Genomic DNA, 13,925 nt, shown 5'->3' with positions numbered 1-13,925 from the left:
TAATTTAAATTTATGAAATATTCCATTTATAGAGATATTGATATAAGTACATAATTAATATTTAAAAATAAAAATGATATTAATAATTTTTTAAAAAATTAGTAATAAAAATAATAATAACAACAACGACGATACATATAATGTGTAAAAAGTATAAAATAACGAATTAAATCTAATAATGCTTATATACATAATCTAAATAACGTATAGATATATTTGTGATTTAAGTTACATATAAGGAAAATTACATCATTTTTCCTTGAAGTTTGATGTTATTACATATAAATCTATTGTGGGTTGACAAATTGTATTTGGGTATTCATTATGCTCGTTTTTTGGTTTTTATTATGCTCGTTTTTCTCTAACAAATAAATTACTATATCAGTCAAAATTTATTGAATTTTGTGAAATTGGCAAAAATAGAAAAGAATAAAAATTCATAGTTAACATCGGTTTATTTATTACTAACTTATTACGGGTCAAACAATTTTTTTTATTAAACTACCCTTATACATTTTAGTACATATGAGGAAGTACATCTTTACTTTTATAAGAGTAGCCAAAAGTAGGTTAATCGGACAAAAATATAAATTCTTATTTAATTTTTGTGTGTATTGGCAATTTTTCATAAATTTTGATCTATTTATCGAATAAAAACAAATATCAATAATACTATATATAATTTTTTAAATGATAAAAGGTAAACGTCTAAATTATACAAAACTTAATAGAAGGAAGGTATAATTATCCCTATATATAAAATCCTCAATTCAATATGACTTGTTCGAGCTAAACAAGTCAAATTCGATTTCGATCTAGTATGTTATTTATTTTATTAAATTGCATTATAATTATAATTTTAGACTCATCTCATTTTATATTCAAATTTAATTTAAATTAATTATTTTTTAATTTAAATTGTGAGAACGCCAAAAGTCAAGTAAATTGAGTTAGAGGTGTTGTACGACTAAAAGATACTTTTTATGTTGAGCTATCATGATAAAGTATTTATTAGACGAATTTGGGTATTTGAAGCAACGTGTATTATAATTTTTCAAAATATTCAATTGCACAATATTTTGGCTTGCCGTCAATGAAAATATAAGACAATATGATTATATTTGGATCCACAAATTTGCATCTAGTGATGAAATTACCAAATAAATTTTGAAATTATTAAAAAGTCGAGTGAATTTGAAATCTATAGAAAAACAATTCAAAATGAATATTAATAAACTTGAATATCCTAGGTTCTCGCTCCATCGTCTCTATTGTAAATAAAGAGGGTGTTTGACTTCATATTTATAAACATTTCAAAATATTTTATAAAATATTTGAAAACTTATAAATTTTATAAGACAATTTAGTCACTTTTTTTTCACTAACGAGGGATCAACTAAGTCCTCTCGGGAACTTTTTTAAAGAGGAACCTTATGTAAATATCATGGAAGAAGGTTTGATCTTGATCCTATTCCATTCAAAAAATGGAAAGTTCGACATAATTGGGATTTTTTTGAAAATTGGATGCAGTTACTAATTCATGATCTGGCATGTATAGAATGAAAACTTCATTCTCAATTCTACGAGTAGCAATCAGGATGCCCTTGCTAATCCACGGATCGTTAGTTGGGACGATCTGAAATTTTCAAAATAAGATGTTTAATATCTTATAAGTTCTTTAAGCTCAATTCATCTTTTTTTATAAAATCATTTAAAATCTTTAGTTATAATATCCCATAGACAAAAACACCCTCATGCATTTGTTAGTCTCTATTTCACTCTCATATAATTAATATTTTTCCACTCAATGCAAAAATATTTGTTTTTTTTATTGATATGATTTTGAATTTAATAGATTGATAAACTCTAACATATCACTTATCCAAATACTCTAAATAATTATTTCAAAATAAGATTGAATACTTCTAAAAAATTTAAAATATTTTATTATAAAATATAAAAATTTATAAAATGTTTCAAATAAATTTAACTGTACTGCTCGAACCCTTCTTTTAAATTTGACGGGAGAAAAAGGAGAACAAATAAAGAATATGGAAGGAGCCACGGAAACAAATTGTAAAACAAGCTGAAGAGGAAAACGGCAAAACTCGTGGTCGGCAGGATTCGAACCTGCGCGGGCAGAGCCCACATGATTTCTAGTCATGCCCGATAACCACTCCGGCACGACCACCTTGTTGTTCATCATCTATGCAATATTCTTGAGAATCCATAGGAAGAAGTTCCGCTACTCACCTCACACAACAAACAATCGAACAAAGGAAGAGAAGAGCTAAAAAACTTTAGAGGCGAAACCCATTCCCTAAATGTCCTACACAGTCGTCTTAAGCAAATGAACTTGTGGATAAGTAAGCCTTTAGACCAAGTTTCTACCAAGACCCCCGGCTCACGTGATAATCAGAACAAAGAGAGTGGACTTAACTTGAAGAAGAAAAGAAGAACTATTAGTATAGGGGCAGAGAAGAAGGAGCCTGATCACACGTAAGAAAATATGCCTTGGGAAAGAACCTTTTCAAACCATATAGAGGAGTGGTTTTTCCTTCAATAACTGACACTAGGTTTGATGATAGACCTTGTGACAATCAATCTTCAAAAGACATCGTACCAGCAGACTAAGCTAGATCCCTTTTGCTTAAGTTGCTTTTCTTCCTCCATAGAATTTATAGCTTCGCTTGGATTATTGATAGGCTATGTGGGGGCACCTCTAACAAATAGACATGAAGAGCCTTTGAGCATTCTAGCACCGAAATAAGAGGTCTTTGAGGGAGGGTCTCCCTACCAATTCTGATTCTCCTCCGAGGGGGTTTGGGAATGGATTTGTGCGAGATGATAATGATGGAGTTTATGACCCTCATCCACTTTGAGCTCAATAAACTACAGCTGGGATAGAGGAGCTTTAATCGATGGATCTTTCGCTTCCAAAAATCTTCGTCTTTGCCTATAATACAACTTGGAGCAAGTTTTGGAACTTGTCTCTCGCCTTTGGCTCGAGCTACTTTTGCTTTCGAGGACAAATATCTTGTAAATTTATCTTCCAAAAAGCAAGTTATATGCAGTTCAACTTTCTCTCTCATTACATATCAACAATTCATAAAAATAACTTAAATTTATTTTAAACTTGAGAATTTCTCAAGTGTTGTAGGTTGGCTATGAATTTCTCCCAAATGGAACACATTCAGTGGAGATTGGGTGGGGCCTATAGCTCATAGGATTAGAGCACGTGGCTATGAACCCTGAAGGAAGAAATTGTTTTGTTTGATTGGCGGACCATCAAGAAGAAGAATTCTGTTGGCGTCGGTGCCCGCTATGGCAAACTCGAAGTTCAATAGGTCACACAGGATTTCAACTAGGCACTTACACATGCGATTAACACATATGTACCCTGGCCTATATCTTCACAAGTTGTGGAATGAAGAAGTTTCGAGTCGATTCAAAAAGATCGACCGATATTATATATAACTTAAAGGGCAAGGATCACATTTTTAGTGCGAAGTAAGAAATCACTTGGACTAAGCTGGGATTTGGTATTTCAATAGCGTCATCAGTTGGTATAATAGCATACCTTCAATTTCGAGATCCAGAGCATCCACTTTCAATTCGGAGAACCATTTCGTGAGGGGAACCATCTATTATTGGTTTGTCAACCACAACCAATATAAGGAAGGCAAATCCAAGAATTGATCCCAACAAGAAAAAAAAAAGGAACCATTCCAATCTATTCGTCTATTCTTTCTTCTTCTACAACAATAGTAGCTACAGAAGGAGATTTAGATAACCAACTTTGCGCTTGCTCCGAATGGCTGCAATTTCCCTCTCATGAGTAGTTGTGACATTATGCGAATTAAAAAGAGGTATTGGGATAAAGATAGAGTTGAGCGTTTGCGTAATTTAAAGATTATTACTATTATTATTATATTCTCATATTTTATATTTGTGTAAGATAAAATAAAAATATATTAACATGTCATATCGGGTCTTTTATAAAACAAAATTGAAAAAAAAAACTGAATTGCTTCTTGAAATGAGTTTTGACATTATAGGTTTGTTTGGTTCAACAAGAGAAAAGAAAAGTGAAAAGAAAAGATTTTTTATTTTTTTTTAAAGTTGTTTGATTCATTGAAAATAAAATAAATTTCAAATATTTGTTTTATTTTATATCAGAAAAATAGATCAAGAAAGGAGGACTAATTTTATAAGATTTTACTGATTAGCAATTTCCTTTATTCTGTACTAGATAATAAATAAGATAATATCATGCTAAAATAATTTGAAGTTACTAAACATTCTAAAATAAAAATATTCATAAAAAGAGAGCAAGAATATTTTGATATGGTTATCTATTCTAAAAAATGATATTGGAGTGTTATTAGAGGGAAAAAGAAAAAGAATGAAGGAAAATTATATGTATGGGTAATAGTATAAATAAAAATAAAATATATACTTTTTATTTTTTTGACTTTATACCTTCATTTTTTCTTTCAATTTTAAATAAAATTAAACTTGAAAAAAGATTCATATACATTTAATTTTTACTTCCTCCCTAATTAATTATCAAATTATTTTTTATATATTTATATATTTTTTATATCAATTTTTACATCAATGAAACAAACTCTCAAGTTAAAATGAACTTAGGAAGGTTGCTTTGCTTGGCCCAATCCAAAATCTCAGAGCGAGCAGCGAGCGCTAAAACCCTTGTAAAACCCTAAGCCCTTACAATAGAAAGCCTAGAACCTTCTACTATCATCTTAGAACTCCCTCTTTCTATTCTATTTATCTCCCCTCACCACTTCCCAATACCTGTTGCATACATTTCCTCGTCGCTGCGGAATCCCGGTTCATTTTCAATCTCAGCAATGGCTAAACGCTTGATCCCAACGCTGAACAGAGTGCTTGTGGAGAAAATCGTCCCTCCTTCCAAAACCACAGCGGGTATTCTCCTTCCAGAAAAGTCATCCAAGGTATCGTTTTCTTTGCCCTTTTTTCCCTTTTTCTCTTTCTGGGATTTGATATTTTTGTGGTTTCTCTTTTAATATTATCGAATTTTGACGTGGGATTTGATGGGCTTTGTCTACAGTTGAACTCTGGGAAAGTGGTTGCTGTTGGACCTGGGCTGCGGGACAAAGCTGGGAATAACATCCCAGTTGCTGTTAAAGAAGGTGATACTGTTCTCTTGCCTGAATACGGCGGAACACAAGTCAAATTGGGTGAAAAAGAGTGAGTTTCTATGATCAAGATTTTATCTTTTTTTTTTTGTTTTTTAATTTATAATTTGGGTTTTAGTTTTCGTGGATTTGAATTTAACTTGTTTGTGGGTTGGGCTGCAGGTATCATTTGTATAGAGACGAAGATATCTTGGGGACTCTGCATGACTGATTAATGATTGTAATTCTGGGATTATCAATTGAGTTATTTAAGCTTCTTGTTTTTGAGTTTAAGTGCTCATGTTCTGGTTGTAACTGATTAAGGATGTTGCCTATTCTTGCCACTTTATGATTTTCGAATCTAATGAGAATTCAGAGATTTCAGATATCTGCTGCCTTTGGGTATGCTTGGTCCAAATTTCTTAATTGGTGATCTTTATTCCTAGTATGAAATAATTGCAAATGTCGGCTACAATAAACTTGAACTGCTGTCTTAGCATTATAGACTTGATAGCAACTGATAGAATTAGCATGTTTTAGTTTCATCTGGTTGAGTGTCGTCTTGCCAACATTGATTGGAGTTCTATACAATCATGGATAGAAAACATAAGCTCCGGAACTTGCCTCCTTGAATGTCAGAATTATGCTGTAGTTGCCACAAGTGATGTACGGAAGACGGGCAAGAGAAATTCAAATTCAATCATTCTTTTTTTAACGGCTCTTTTTCGTATGTTTTCAATTGATTATTCTGTAATAACTGAACACAAGATTCATGCATTTGGGCTCTTTTATCAAATCTTTCTTGGTCCTATTGCACCTATGTATGAATTTAGTTCATCTACCTTTCTAAATTTGGAGTTGGTTAATCGGGGGCATCAGGTCTGTTTGATGATGCAGTGGACACAAGGCTGTTCTGTTCTGTACCGTTCATGATCTGATGTTATCTTAGCAGAAAGATCTCTGGAGAAATTTTCCTCACCATGCTTAGAAGCACTACTTTTAGACTTTAGTAGCGGTGGATCACATTTGCTGTATGTGTCTGCGCTGCCGTTGTATTACTTAAGGTATAACGTCTCTTTCCTCCTTCGATTTTTCTTTTAGAATCCTGGAGATACGAGAGTGACGGAAATGAAAAATGTTCAGGTTGAGATGGAAGAAAGAAGTGGTGCAACTTGAAGGTGGCCAGGACTTTGGTTTCTCTGCTTGTTACAATGTAGTTTTGTTTAGGATTTTGGGTCGATTTCGATTGTCTTGAGGTAGATTCAAGATGTGCACACTCTGATGTGAGATCTCAGTTCTCATAGCTATCATAGGATGAAACTTGCATTCCGTTGTTATGTGAAAGTAACTGGTTTTTGGTAATTAGTATAGAAATTTGTAGAAACTAGATAAGCTTACAGTGTTGCAGGTTTCAAATAATAAACGTAACAATTTACATAATTTATGTTTTACGTTGTTATATATCTAAACAATTTTGTGTACCTTTTTATGAATATTGTAAAATTATACTCAGCCCATGTATGTATTGTAAAATAAAATATACAAGAGTATATGACTAATGGTTGATTATATTTATATTTACCTGAAAATATTATATTACACTTTTTCCAATTTTTTTTCTAAGATTATATTTACATCTCTTCTAACACTTGATTGCTTTCCGTTTGACATAAGCAAATAATATATATTAGCATTTTCATATATATTTTTGTACTGACATAATATAAATATGTAGAATGTAGCATCACCATAATTTTTTTTTTATAAGTACAAAATTATTATATAAAAATATTAATGTAAAAGGTAAAATTAAAAATTTATGTGATTTTATTTTGATAATTTTAGTATTTTTTTAAATTCTAATAAAAAAAATCAGTGTAAATGGTAAATTTTATGAAGGGATGTTATTATAATTTCAATTTTTATCAGAAAAAAAGTGTAATTTTATATTTTTAGAGTCTATGAGATAAATAACTTTATAAATTAATCTATAACCTTTCGTGAGTGATACCTATGTATGTTAAAAATTTTCTTATGTAATTGAGTATAAAATCTTTTAATTTGAAATAAATAAGATATAGTATTATTTTTGTACTTAACAAATTATATATATGATGACACCATGATTCAAATAGAAGCTCAAAATCACTCTTCCTCTCATATTGCTCTGCAAATGCCATCGTCGTCATCATCATCGTCAACCTTTCTCATCATTCTCTTTCCCCCTAGCCCCTACTGCTTCTCGTCTTGTACCTCACTCTCCCTATACCAAGCACGTGCGTTCCTTCCTCACGTCACGTGCTCCCTTCTGCTTCTCTGTACCCTGCTCACACATGTTTCTTCGCGTCAGGATTTTGATCACTTTCCTATTGGGTTATTAGTTATCATGTCTATGATGTGAAGATAAGCGCAATGCACGCCTACAATCGGTACTCGAGCACCGGACGCAGTAGCCCTTCGACGCCGCCGGCGTCGCCGACCTGCCGCTCCCCGCGGTACCGCAATCGGGCCTTCAAATCGGCTAGAGGCCCACCTAGAACACTCGCGCAGCGCTTCGACCGGGTCCTCTCCTTTTTCCTAAAACGACAGGGTATATTTCTGTTCGCTCCTTTGTTGTATATTGCCGGGATGCTCTTCTACATGGGAACCGTGTCGCTTGATGTCGTTCCGTTCGCTAGGAACAGGCTTGGCCCGGGGTCGGTTTACCGGAGCCCAGACTTTTACGCTAGGGTCCGACACGAAATGGACTCTGATAATTCCTATAGCAATGCGGTTAGTGATTTTATTTATTGGTTTTCTGTTTTCCCTTCTTCATTTATTTCTTTTTTGTTCTATTTTGTCTCATTTCTGGAAATTAAAATGCTGAAGTGCTTAGTTATTGCGATTCAGATTGAAAGCGACTTGGTAACCTTTTTTCGTGATTTTGATACTTCACTTTCTTTTATCTGAGTTATTCTTATTCCTGGTAATTTTCAGTTGGCGTACCTTTTTTGTCCCTCTGTAGCTGCTAATATTTTATACATTCTGATGTGAACTTAGTGACCTCTCAGGGAAAGGAAAACATTATTTTGAGCATTTATAATCGGAAGGATGTGGTATGTTTTTACATCTCTGTCACTCGAGGGCAGTAGCCCTCTGCTTGCTGTAAATCGTTGAATTTGATTTGATAACTTCAGTTGGTCTATTTCATGTGGCAGTATCTTGCATTGATGTGTGTTTGAAATTGCATAGTTAGTTTCTTTCTAGTCGTATTAAGATTAGAGAAAACTTGTTTTTTTGAATGGCACATGGTAAAAAGTGTGCCATCAAGTGGGCATTGTTAGGATCTTGCTAGATTGAATTGAAAGAATGGAATGGGTCTAGTGAGGTAGTATATCTAGGAATTAAGAGGAAACACTAAGTTTATGCATCCAAAATTTTGAGGATTAGTCCTCGGTTGTCCCATCCACTTCTAAAGTGGTTTGAATCTTGATGTGGAATAAAATGAGGATCAGAGGTTCTATTCGAGTACTTGGTGGCTTTGCATGGAAATAATGGTGTTTGATGGCATTAAAAATCATGATAATTTGGATTTCGAGCATCAATGTACTTCTATTACAAAGATGTTTATCTGATGGGAAATGCATATTTCTTCTTGATTTCTTTGCAACTTGAGGATCCTATTCATGTGTTGTTTCCTATTTTCATGACAGTGGATGAGTGTGAGTGTAAAGATTGGCGAGCTGTCTTTTGACATCTATCAAAACCATTAGATTATTATGAGTCTTAAATATGATCGTTGGAAAAATTGATCAACAGCATAATGAGGTGGAGCTGCTTGGCTCAACTATGAGAATCCAAGTCTTGAGATGCTAAAACAACTCCCACAAATCCATCAAGAAGCATATTTTTGGACAGGTTCTACATTCAAATAATCAGGATTTCTAACTCCCACATTTGGTATCATTGACTGCAGTAGTCTAAATATTTTTATCTGGTTATGGAATAGTCTGGTGAAGTAACAACATAAGGATATTATGTGTCGCATTTTCCTTATGTTCCTTCTCTCCCAATTGAATGCTTTTGTTTCCTCTTGCTATGTCAACAAATAATGTCTTATTTTTCCAAGATTGGCTACCTTCTTGCCTAAAGTATCATCACTTAGAGCACTCATTTGACTAGTACTCTGCCAATTCTAATTAAAACTCTGTACCAACTCAAAGGGCACATGCAAATTGGTCCGAAGGGTTTACTTTCAGTTTCTATCGGATAATTCTTGATTTCTGTGATATGCCACACAATACTACAATGTTTGGAGAAAAACATAAATTGACAATTAAGATACTAACTCTAATATCCTTTGAGATGGAGGGCGCACAAAATGGTGCTTGTCAGGACTTTTTTGAGTGACACAATTTCCTGAGACTTTTATGCTACATGTGAAAATTTTCATACTTTATGGCATCATATTTTTGCTTCTAGTTTCTATATGAAACTATGTTGAAACTTATGTGTGATTTTCATCCTATATTTGTGGTAATGGCGGGACCTACAGCAAAGCAGAAATACAACTGAGTGGGGGTTGCCTTTAGTGGTTTGTAGGGGTGGCAAATGGGCAGGTTGGTCTGGATTTAGGTGGGGTCGAAATGGGTCAGGTGGGGTCTCATATGGGTTGGATCCAAAATGTGTCCAAATGAACGGGCTCAAAATGAGTTGGATCGGGTTAGTATAAACTATTTTATTAATTTGAATTATAAAGGCTTCAAAACTTTCACACAATGGAAAAAAGGATAATATCTGAACTACAAAAAGAGTAGCTACTACTTGTATATAATATGACAAAATTTGCACATGTCATTTCTGACTAATGACCAAGTACATTAAGATTCATTTGCTAAATCACAAAGTAAAAAATTCCATAATTATCTAACTAAATACTATATTTTTCAAAATAATTCATAAAATTTTTAATGCTCATTTTGAACGAACATCAATCAATGCAATCAAATTCTCTATATTTTTTGAATAACAATTTTCATCATTATCATCATCTTTGGAATCACAGGCTGTAGTTTAAACATATAAAGTATATGGCTAAATAATTTAAAATAATAAAAATAATAAATATATGTGTGCGTGCATGTGCCTCTCTGTGTGTGTGGAAAAAGAGAATTGTGAGTGCGTAAGAATAGAAGGAATAGGGATGTTGTGGGTTTCTTTTATTTTATTTTATGAATTGAACCCATTAAAAATCCATATTAGGCCTATCAACAACCCACATTAGGCCCGTCACAACCCATATCTGGCCCGCTGACAACCCCATATCCAACCATATAAATTATAAATTTATTTAACTTCCACCTGTAGAAACACATTTTAAAATATGACTGACCCAATCAAACCCAAAACTAGTTGAGTTGGGTTGCACCCATGAGTCTTAACCCACCTTGACACCCGTACTGGTATGTACTCGAAGAGGAAGATAGGTGGATAGGGGAGATGGGTAGAGCTACTGTATGTTTCAGACGAAACAAAAGAGATGCACGTCTTTCGTGTTAATGTAGGTAATATGGTATCTTAACTAGTAAAGACGTTAATATATGATTCTTGGTGAGCAGAGTAGCTGTATCTATCTTGTAATTTTTTTATTGTGTGAAAGTTTTTAATCTTTGATTTCTCATCTGCTAAATGCTCTTATCGAAGTCTTTAAGTCAGTGCAGATATCAACCATATGGGAAAACTCTTATGAAGGCGGTGTCTGGAGACCATGCACCAACCAGTCTTCTAAAGGTAGAAACTTTCTCACATTTAGAAGTCTAAGTGAGTCGTCTTCATTTCATCTATGGTCAGGCTCTTAATCTTTCATGCTATAAACAACCTAGCTAAGTGCTATTGCTGGAAGAGCTAACTAGCGGCATGATGCATGCAACTTAAAAACAATATTTACTGGTCATACAGGAGAAGATGTGACATTTTGTCCTTCTGAACTGTGCATGGATTTGAACTCTACATATTTATCTGATACACTGACTTAACTGCCGACATCTTAACTCATGTTCATTCAGTAAAGAGAATGAGAAGTTTCTGTTGCATGTCATAAATGCTTGTATATGCTCACTTTGACTGTTTGCCACTTCTAAAATAAACATATGCAACAATCACTGCCCCTGCAGTTTCTTTTCATCACATCATGTGAATATGTACTTTTTCATGAGCGGTTGATTGCTGTCCTGACTTCTCCTCTTACCTTAGGTTTGTTTAAGAATTTTGGTGTTTATGTATTGTTGGTAATCTAATGACTGGTTACTTTTATCACAACTGATGCTGGATGATTGGGAGGTAGAAAGCCAGTGTCTCTTATGCCTACTAATCGGTTGAATAATGCATCTAAAAATATGTAAATAGGGAATTCATATGCTGATTTTGGTTTCACCAAGAGGGAGGGAATGGATGAGAAATACTATAAAAACAACTTATAACCTATGGTGTTACTGCTAATTGTTATTTACCGTCAGGTTCATGACTATGCATGATAGTGCTAATGCATCACCTATTGGTTGTATCATCTCGTGCTATAGTCTATTTGCACCCTTCATGTCATGGTCCCTGGTTGTCCACAGTATAATGGAGTAATGTACTCCATTGTGCTTGACCCTGGAGTACCTTGATTCTTCGTAATGGCAGTAAGGATCCTTTAAGTGCTGTAAGGATCTTAATGTTTTCATGCATGCTTTTGTGATATTTACCTTTACAACCTTTTGTAGGCTTACCTGAATCAAATGGATATATTCTTGTTGAGGCCAATGGTGGTTTGAATCAGCAGAGAACGTCGGTACGCTCTATTTGTCTTCATGTTTATGTTGTGGTAAAACTTTGCTTATACTTAGGTACTTGTGGGCTTATGGCACACTCCATCACTGACATTGGTGATTCCAGATATGCAATGCTGTGGCTGTGGCTGGCTATCTCAATGCAACTCTTATAATTCCAACCTTCCGTTTTCACAGCATTTGGAAAGATCCAAGGTGGGTAATATTGTCATCAGCATGGCTCATTAGTTACTCGAGATATGCTTAATGTTTGTCTCTTGATGTAAAGATAAAAAATTGTGCTTGGTGAGGTAAGTTGCTAATGGAAAATGATGGCTATGCAGACTGTACGACACCTATATGCCAAATGTGCTTTCTTTTGAACTCTGATCTCTGCCTAACCATTGTTTTTAGTTTGATTAGTTTCATTACTCGATATTGGTAAAATGTAATCGATAACCTTTGAAGTTGCTTTGGTATGTCGTATCAGCCGTTGGATACTGGAACATTGCTTTTGGTATGAAGTCAATGCTTATAGCATTATCTAATACAAGATATCCATCTAATTTCAAAGATTAAAATGTCTGATTCTGTTTTTCTATGTGCAGCAAATTTGATGAGATATATGATGAAGAATTCTTTATAAAGACACTAGAAAATGATGTTCGTGTTGTAAGAACAGTTCCAGTTCACATAATGGAGCGATTTGACCATAACATGACCAATGTGTACAACTTCAAGATAAAAGCATGGTCATCTATCCAGTACTATAGTGCTACAGTTCTTCCAAAGCTACTTGAAGAGAAGTAAGTCTTTCGGTTTCTTGTACTCATTCCTGAACGTTTTTCTAACTTTATTCTTGATGATCCCGAAGTGCATTCTTTAATGAATTTATACAGTGCATTTGTGATTTATGAATGACATGATGAACTTCAGTCCTTATAATATAAATTTTGCTTATTTTTGTTATGTCCTCATCCATAGAAGTTGTAGAATTTGAGATATAAAAGCAATATTTATCCTGCACTTTGTGGTTTTTGAATATATGGTTGTAATGTTATACAAGCAAAAATGAATTGAAGAACACATTTTCTGTATCTGATTTATGTTTTAAGGGTGCATGGAACTCAGTTTGTACTCATCCTGCAAGTCATATGCAAGATTTATTTCTAAAGGAGAAATTTTGGAATTAAATCTATTCCCATTTTTGAAATTGCAAAATTTTCCCAATATGAAGCATAGTAAACATCTCATCGCAAACATTTTTGCCAACTGGCTATTTCTTTTCTTTTGTCTCTTTCTTTATTGTTGGACATTTCATTTTTCTTTATTGGTGCTCATTTGTGCAGTATGAATGACACCTGTGATATTTCAATATAGTGTGTGAGAATGATTTGCGATGATCCTTATTTGCAATGCCTTGAATTTGCCTAAGATAGTGCTGTAGACTTTTCTAGTTAGATATTTCTTACTTTCTTCTTCTGAATTAACTTTATTATTGATAATCGATGGATGTCGACATCGGTATCATGGTGTTCTTATTGCTACTATTCATATAATCTTTGCTACCTGAATAATTTACTTAATCTTCACCCTGTTCAATTTGTAACTTTGTAATTGCCTAACTCAGGATTATAAGGGTTTTTCCCTTTGCAAATCGGCTATCATTTGATGCTCCACCAGCAGTCCAACGACTTAGATGCTTGGCAAATTATCAAGCTCTAAGGTTTCCAAATCCCATACTGACTTTAGGTGAAACTTTGGTTGCAAGAATGAAAGAACACAGTGCAAATAATGGTGGCAAGTATATCTCTATCCATCTTCGCTTTGAGGAGGTTAGTTGGGATGGAATGGGATATTTACCTGAATAGTAAAAGAAGCAAGTATTGATCATCTTCTTCTGTAGGATATGGTTGCTTTCTCTTGTTGTGTATATGATGGTGGGGAGCAAGAAAAAATATACATGGATGCTGCT

At 33.7% G+C, this 13,925-nt stretch overlaps 2 protein-coding genes and 1 non-coding gene across 3 annotated transcripts in view; 2 read left to right on the top strand and 1 right to left on the bottom strand.

The window, feature by feature from the left end:
- On the bottom strand, positions 2,110–2,191 carry TRNAS-AGA. Its single transcript has one exon. It is a non-coding gene; the product is annotated as a tRNA-Ser (tRNA).
- Positions 4,761–5,550, top strand: LOC105156244 (10 kDa chaperonin, mitochondrial). Its single transcript, XM_020699271.1, has 3 exons — positions 4,761–4,979; positions 5,096–5,235; positions 5,346–5,550. Exons 1-3 carry the CDS (start codon positions 4,875–4,877, stop codon positions 5,392–5,394), a joined length of 294 nt encoding a protein of 97 aa, XP_020554930.1. The 5' UTR covers positions 4,761–4,874; the 3' UTR covers positions 5,395–5,550.
- The window catches only part of LOC105156243 (uncharacterized protein At1g04910-like), a 9,831-nt gene continuing 3,217 nt past the window's right edge, over positions 7,312–13,925 (top strand). Inside the window, exons 1-7 of the mRNA XM_011072319.2 lie at positions 7,312–7,934; positions 10,862–10,931; positions 11,906–11,973; positions 12,078–12,166; positions 12,559–12,756; positions 13,581–13,785; positions 13,857–13,924. Coding sequence (XP_011070621.1) covers positions 7,575–7,934; positions 10,862–10,931; positions 11,906–11,973; positions 12,078–12,166; positions 12,559–12,756; positions 13,581–13,785; positions 13,857–13,924 — 1,058 coding nt within the window. The 5' untranslated portion in view covers positions 7,312–7,574. The remainder of the gene's footprint in view (positions 7,935–10,861; positions 10,932–11,905; positions 11,974–12,077; positions 12,167–12,558; positions 12,757–13,580; positions 13,786–13,856; position 13,925) is intronic.

This window comes from Sesamum indicum, linkage group LG2, assembly GCF_000512975.1.
Source record: "Sesamum indicum cultivar Zhongzhi No. 13 linkage group LG2, S_indicum_v1.0, whole genome shotgun sequence".
Lineage (NCBI taxonomy): Eukaryota > Viridiplantae > Streptophyta > Magnoliopsida > Lamiales > Pedaliaceae > Sesamum > Sesamum indicum.
This window is presented reverse-complemented; position numbering and strand designations above follow the sequence as displayed.

Coding starts and splice junctions, on each gene's coding strand:
- LOC105156244 (XM_020699271.1), top strand. CDS start 4,875: ATGGCTAAACGCTTGATCCCAACGCTGAACAGAGTGCTTGTGGAGAAA. Junction 4,980..5,095: donor TTCCAGAAAAGTCATCCAAG/GTATCGTTTTCT, acceptor CTTTGTCTACAG/TTGAACTCTGGGAAAGTGGT. Junction 5,236..5,345: donor GTCAAATTGGGTGAAAAAGA/GTGAGTTTCTAT, acceptor GTTGGGCTGCAG/GTATCATTTGTATAGAGACG.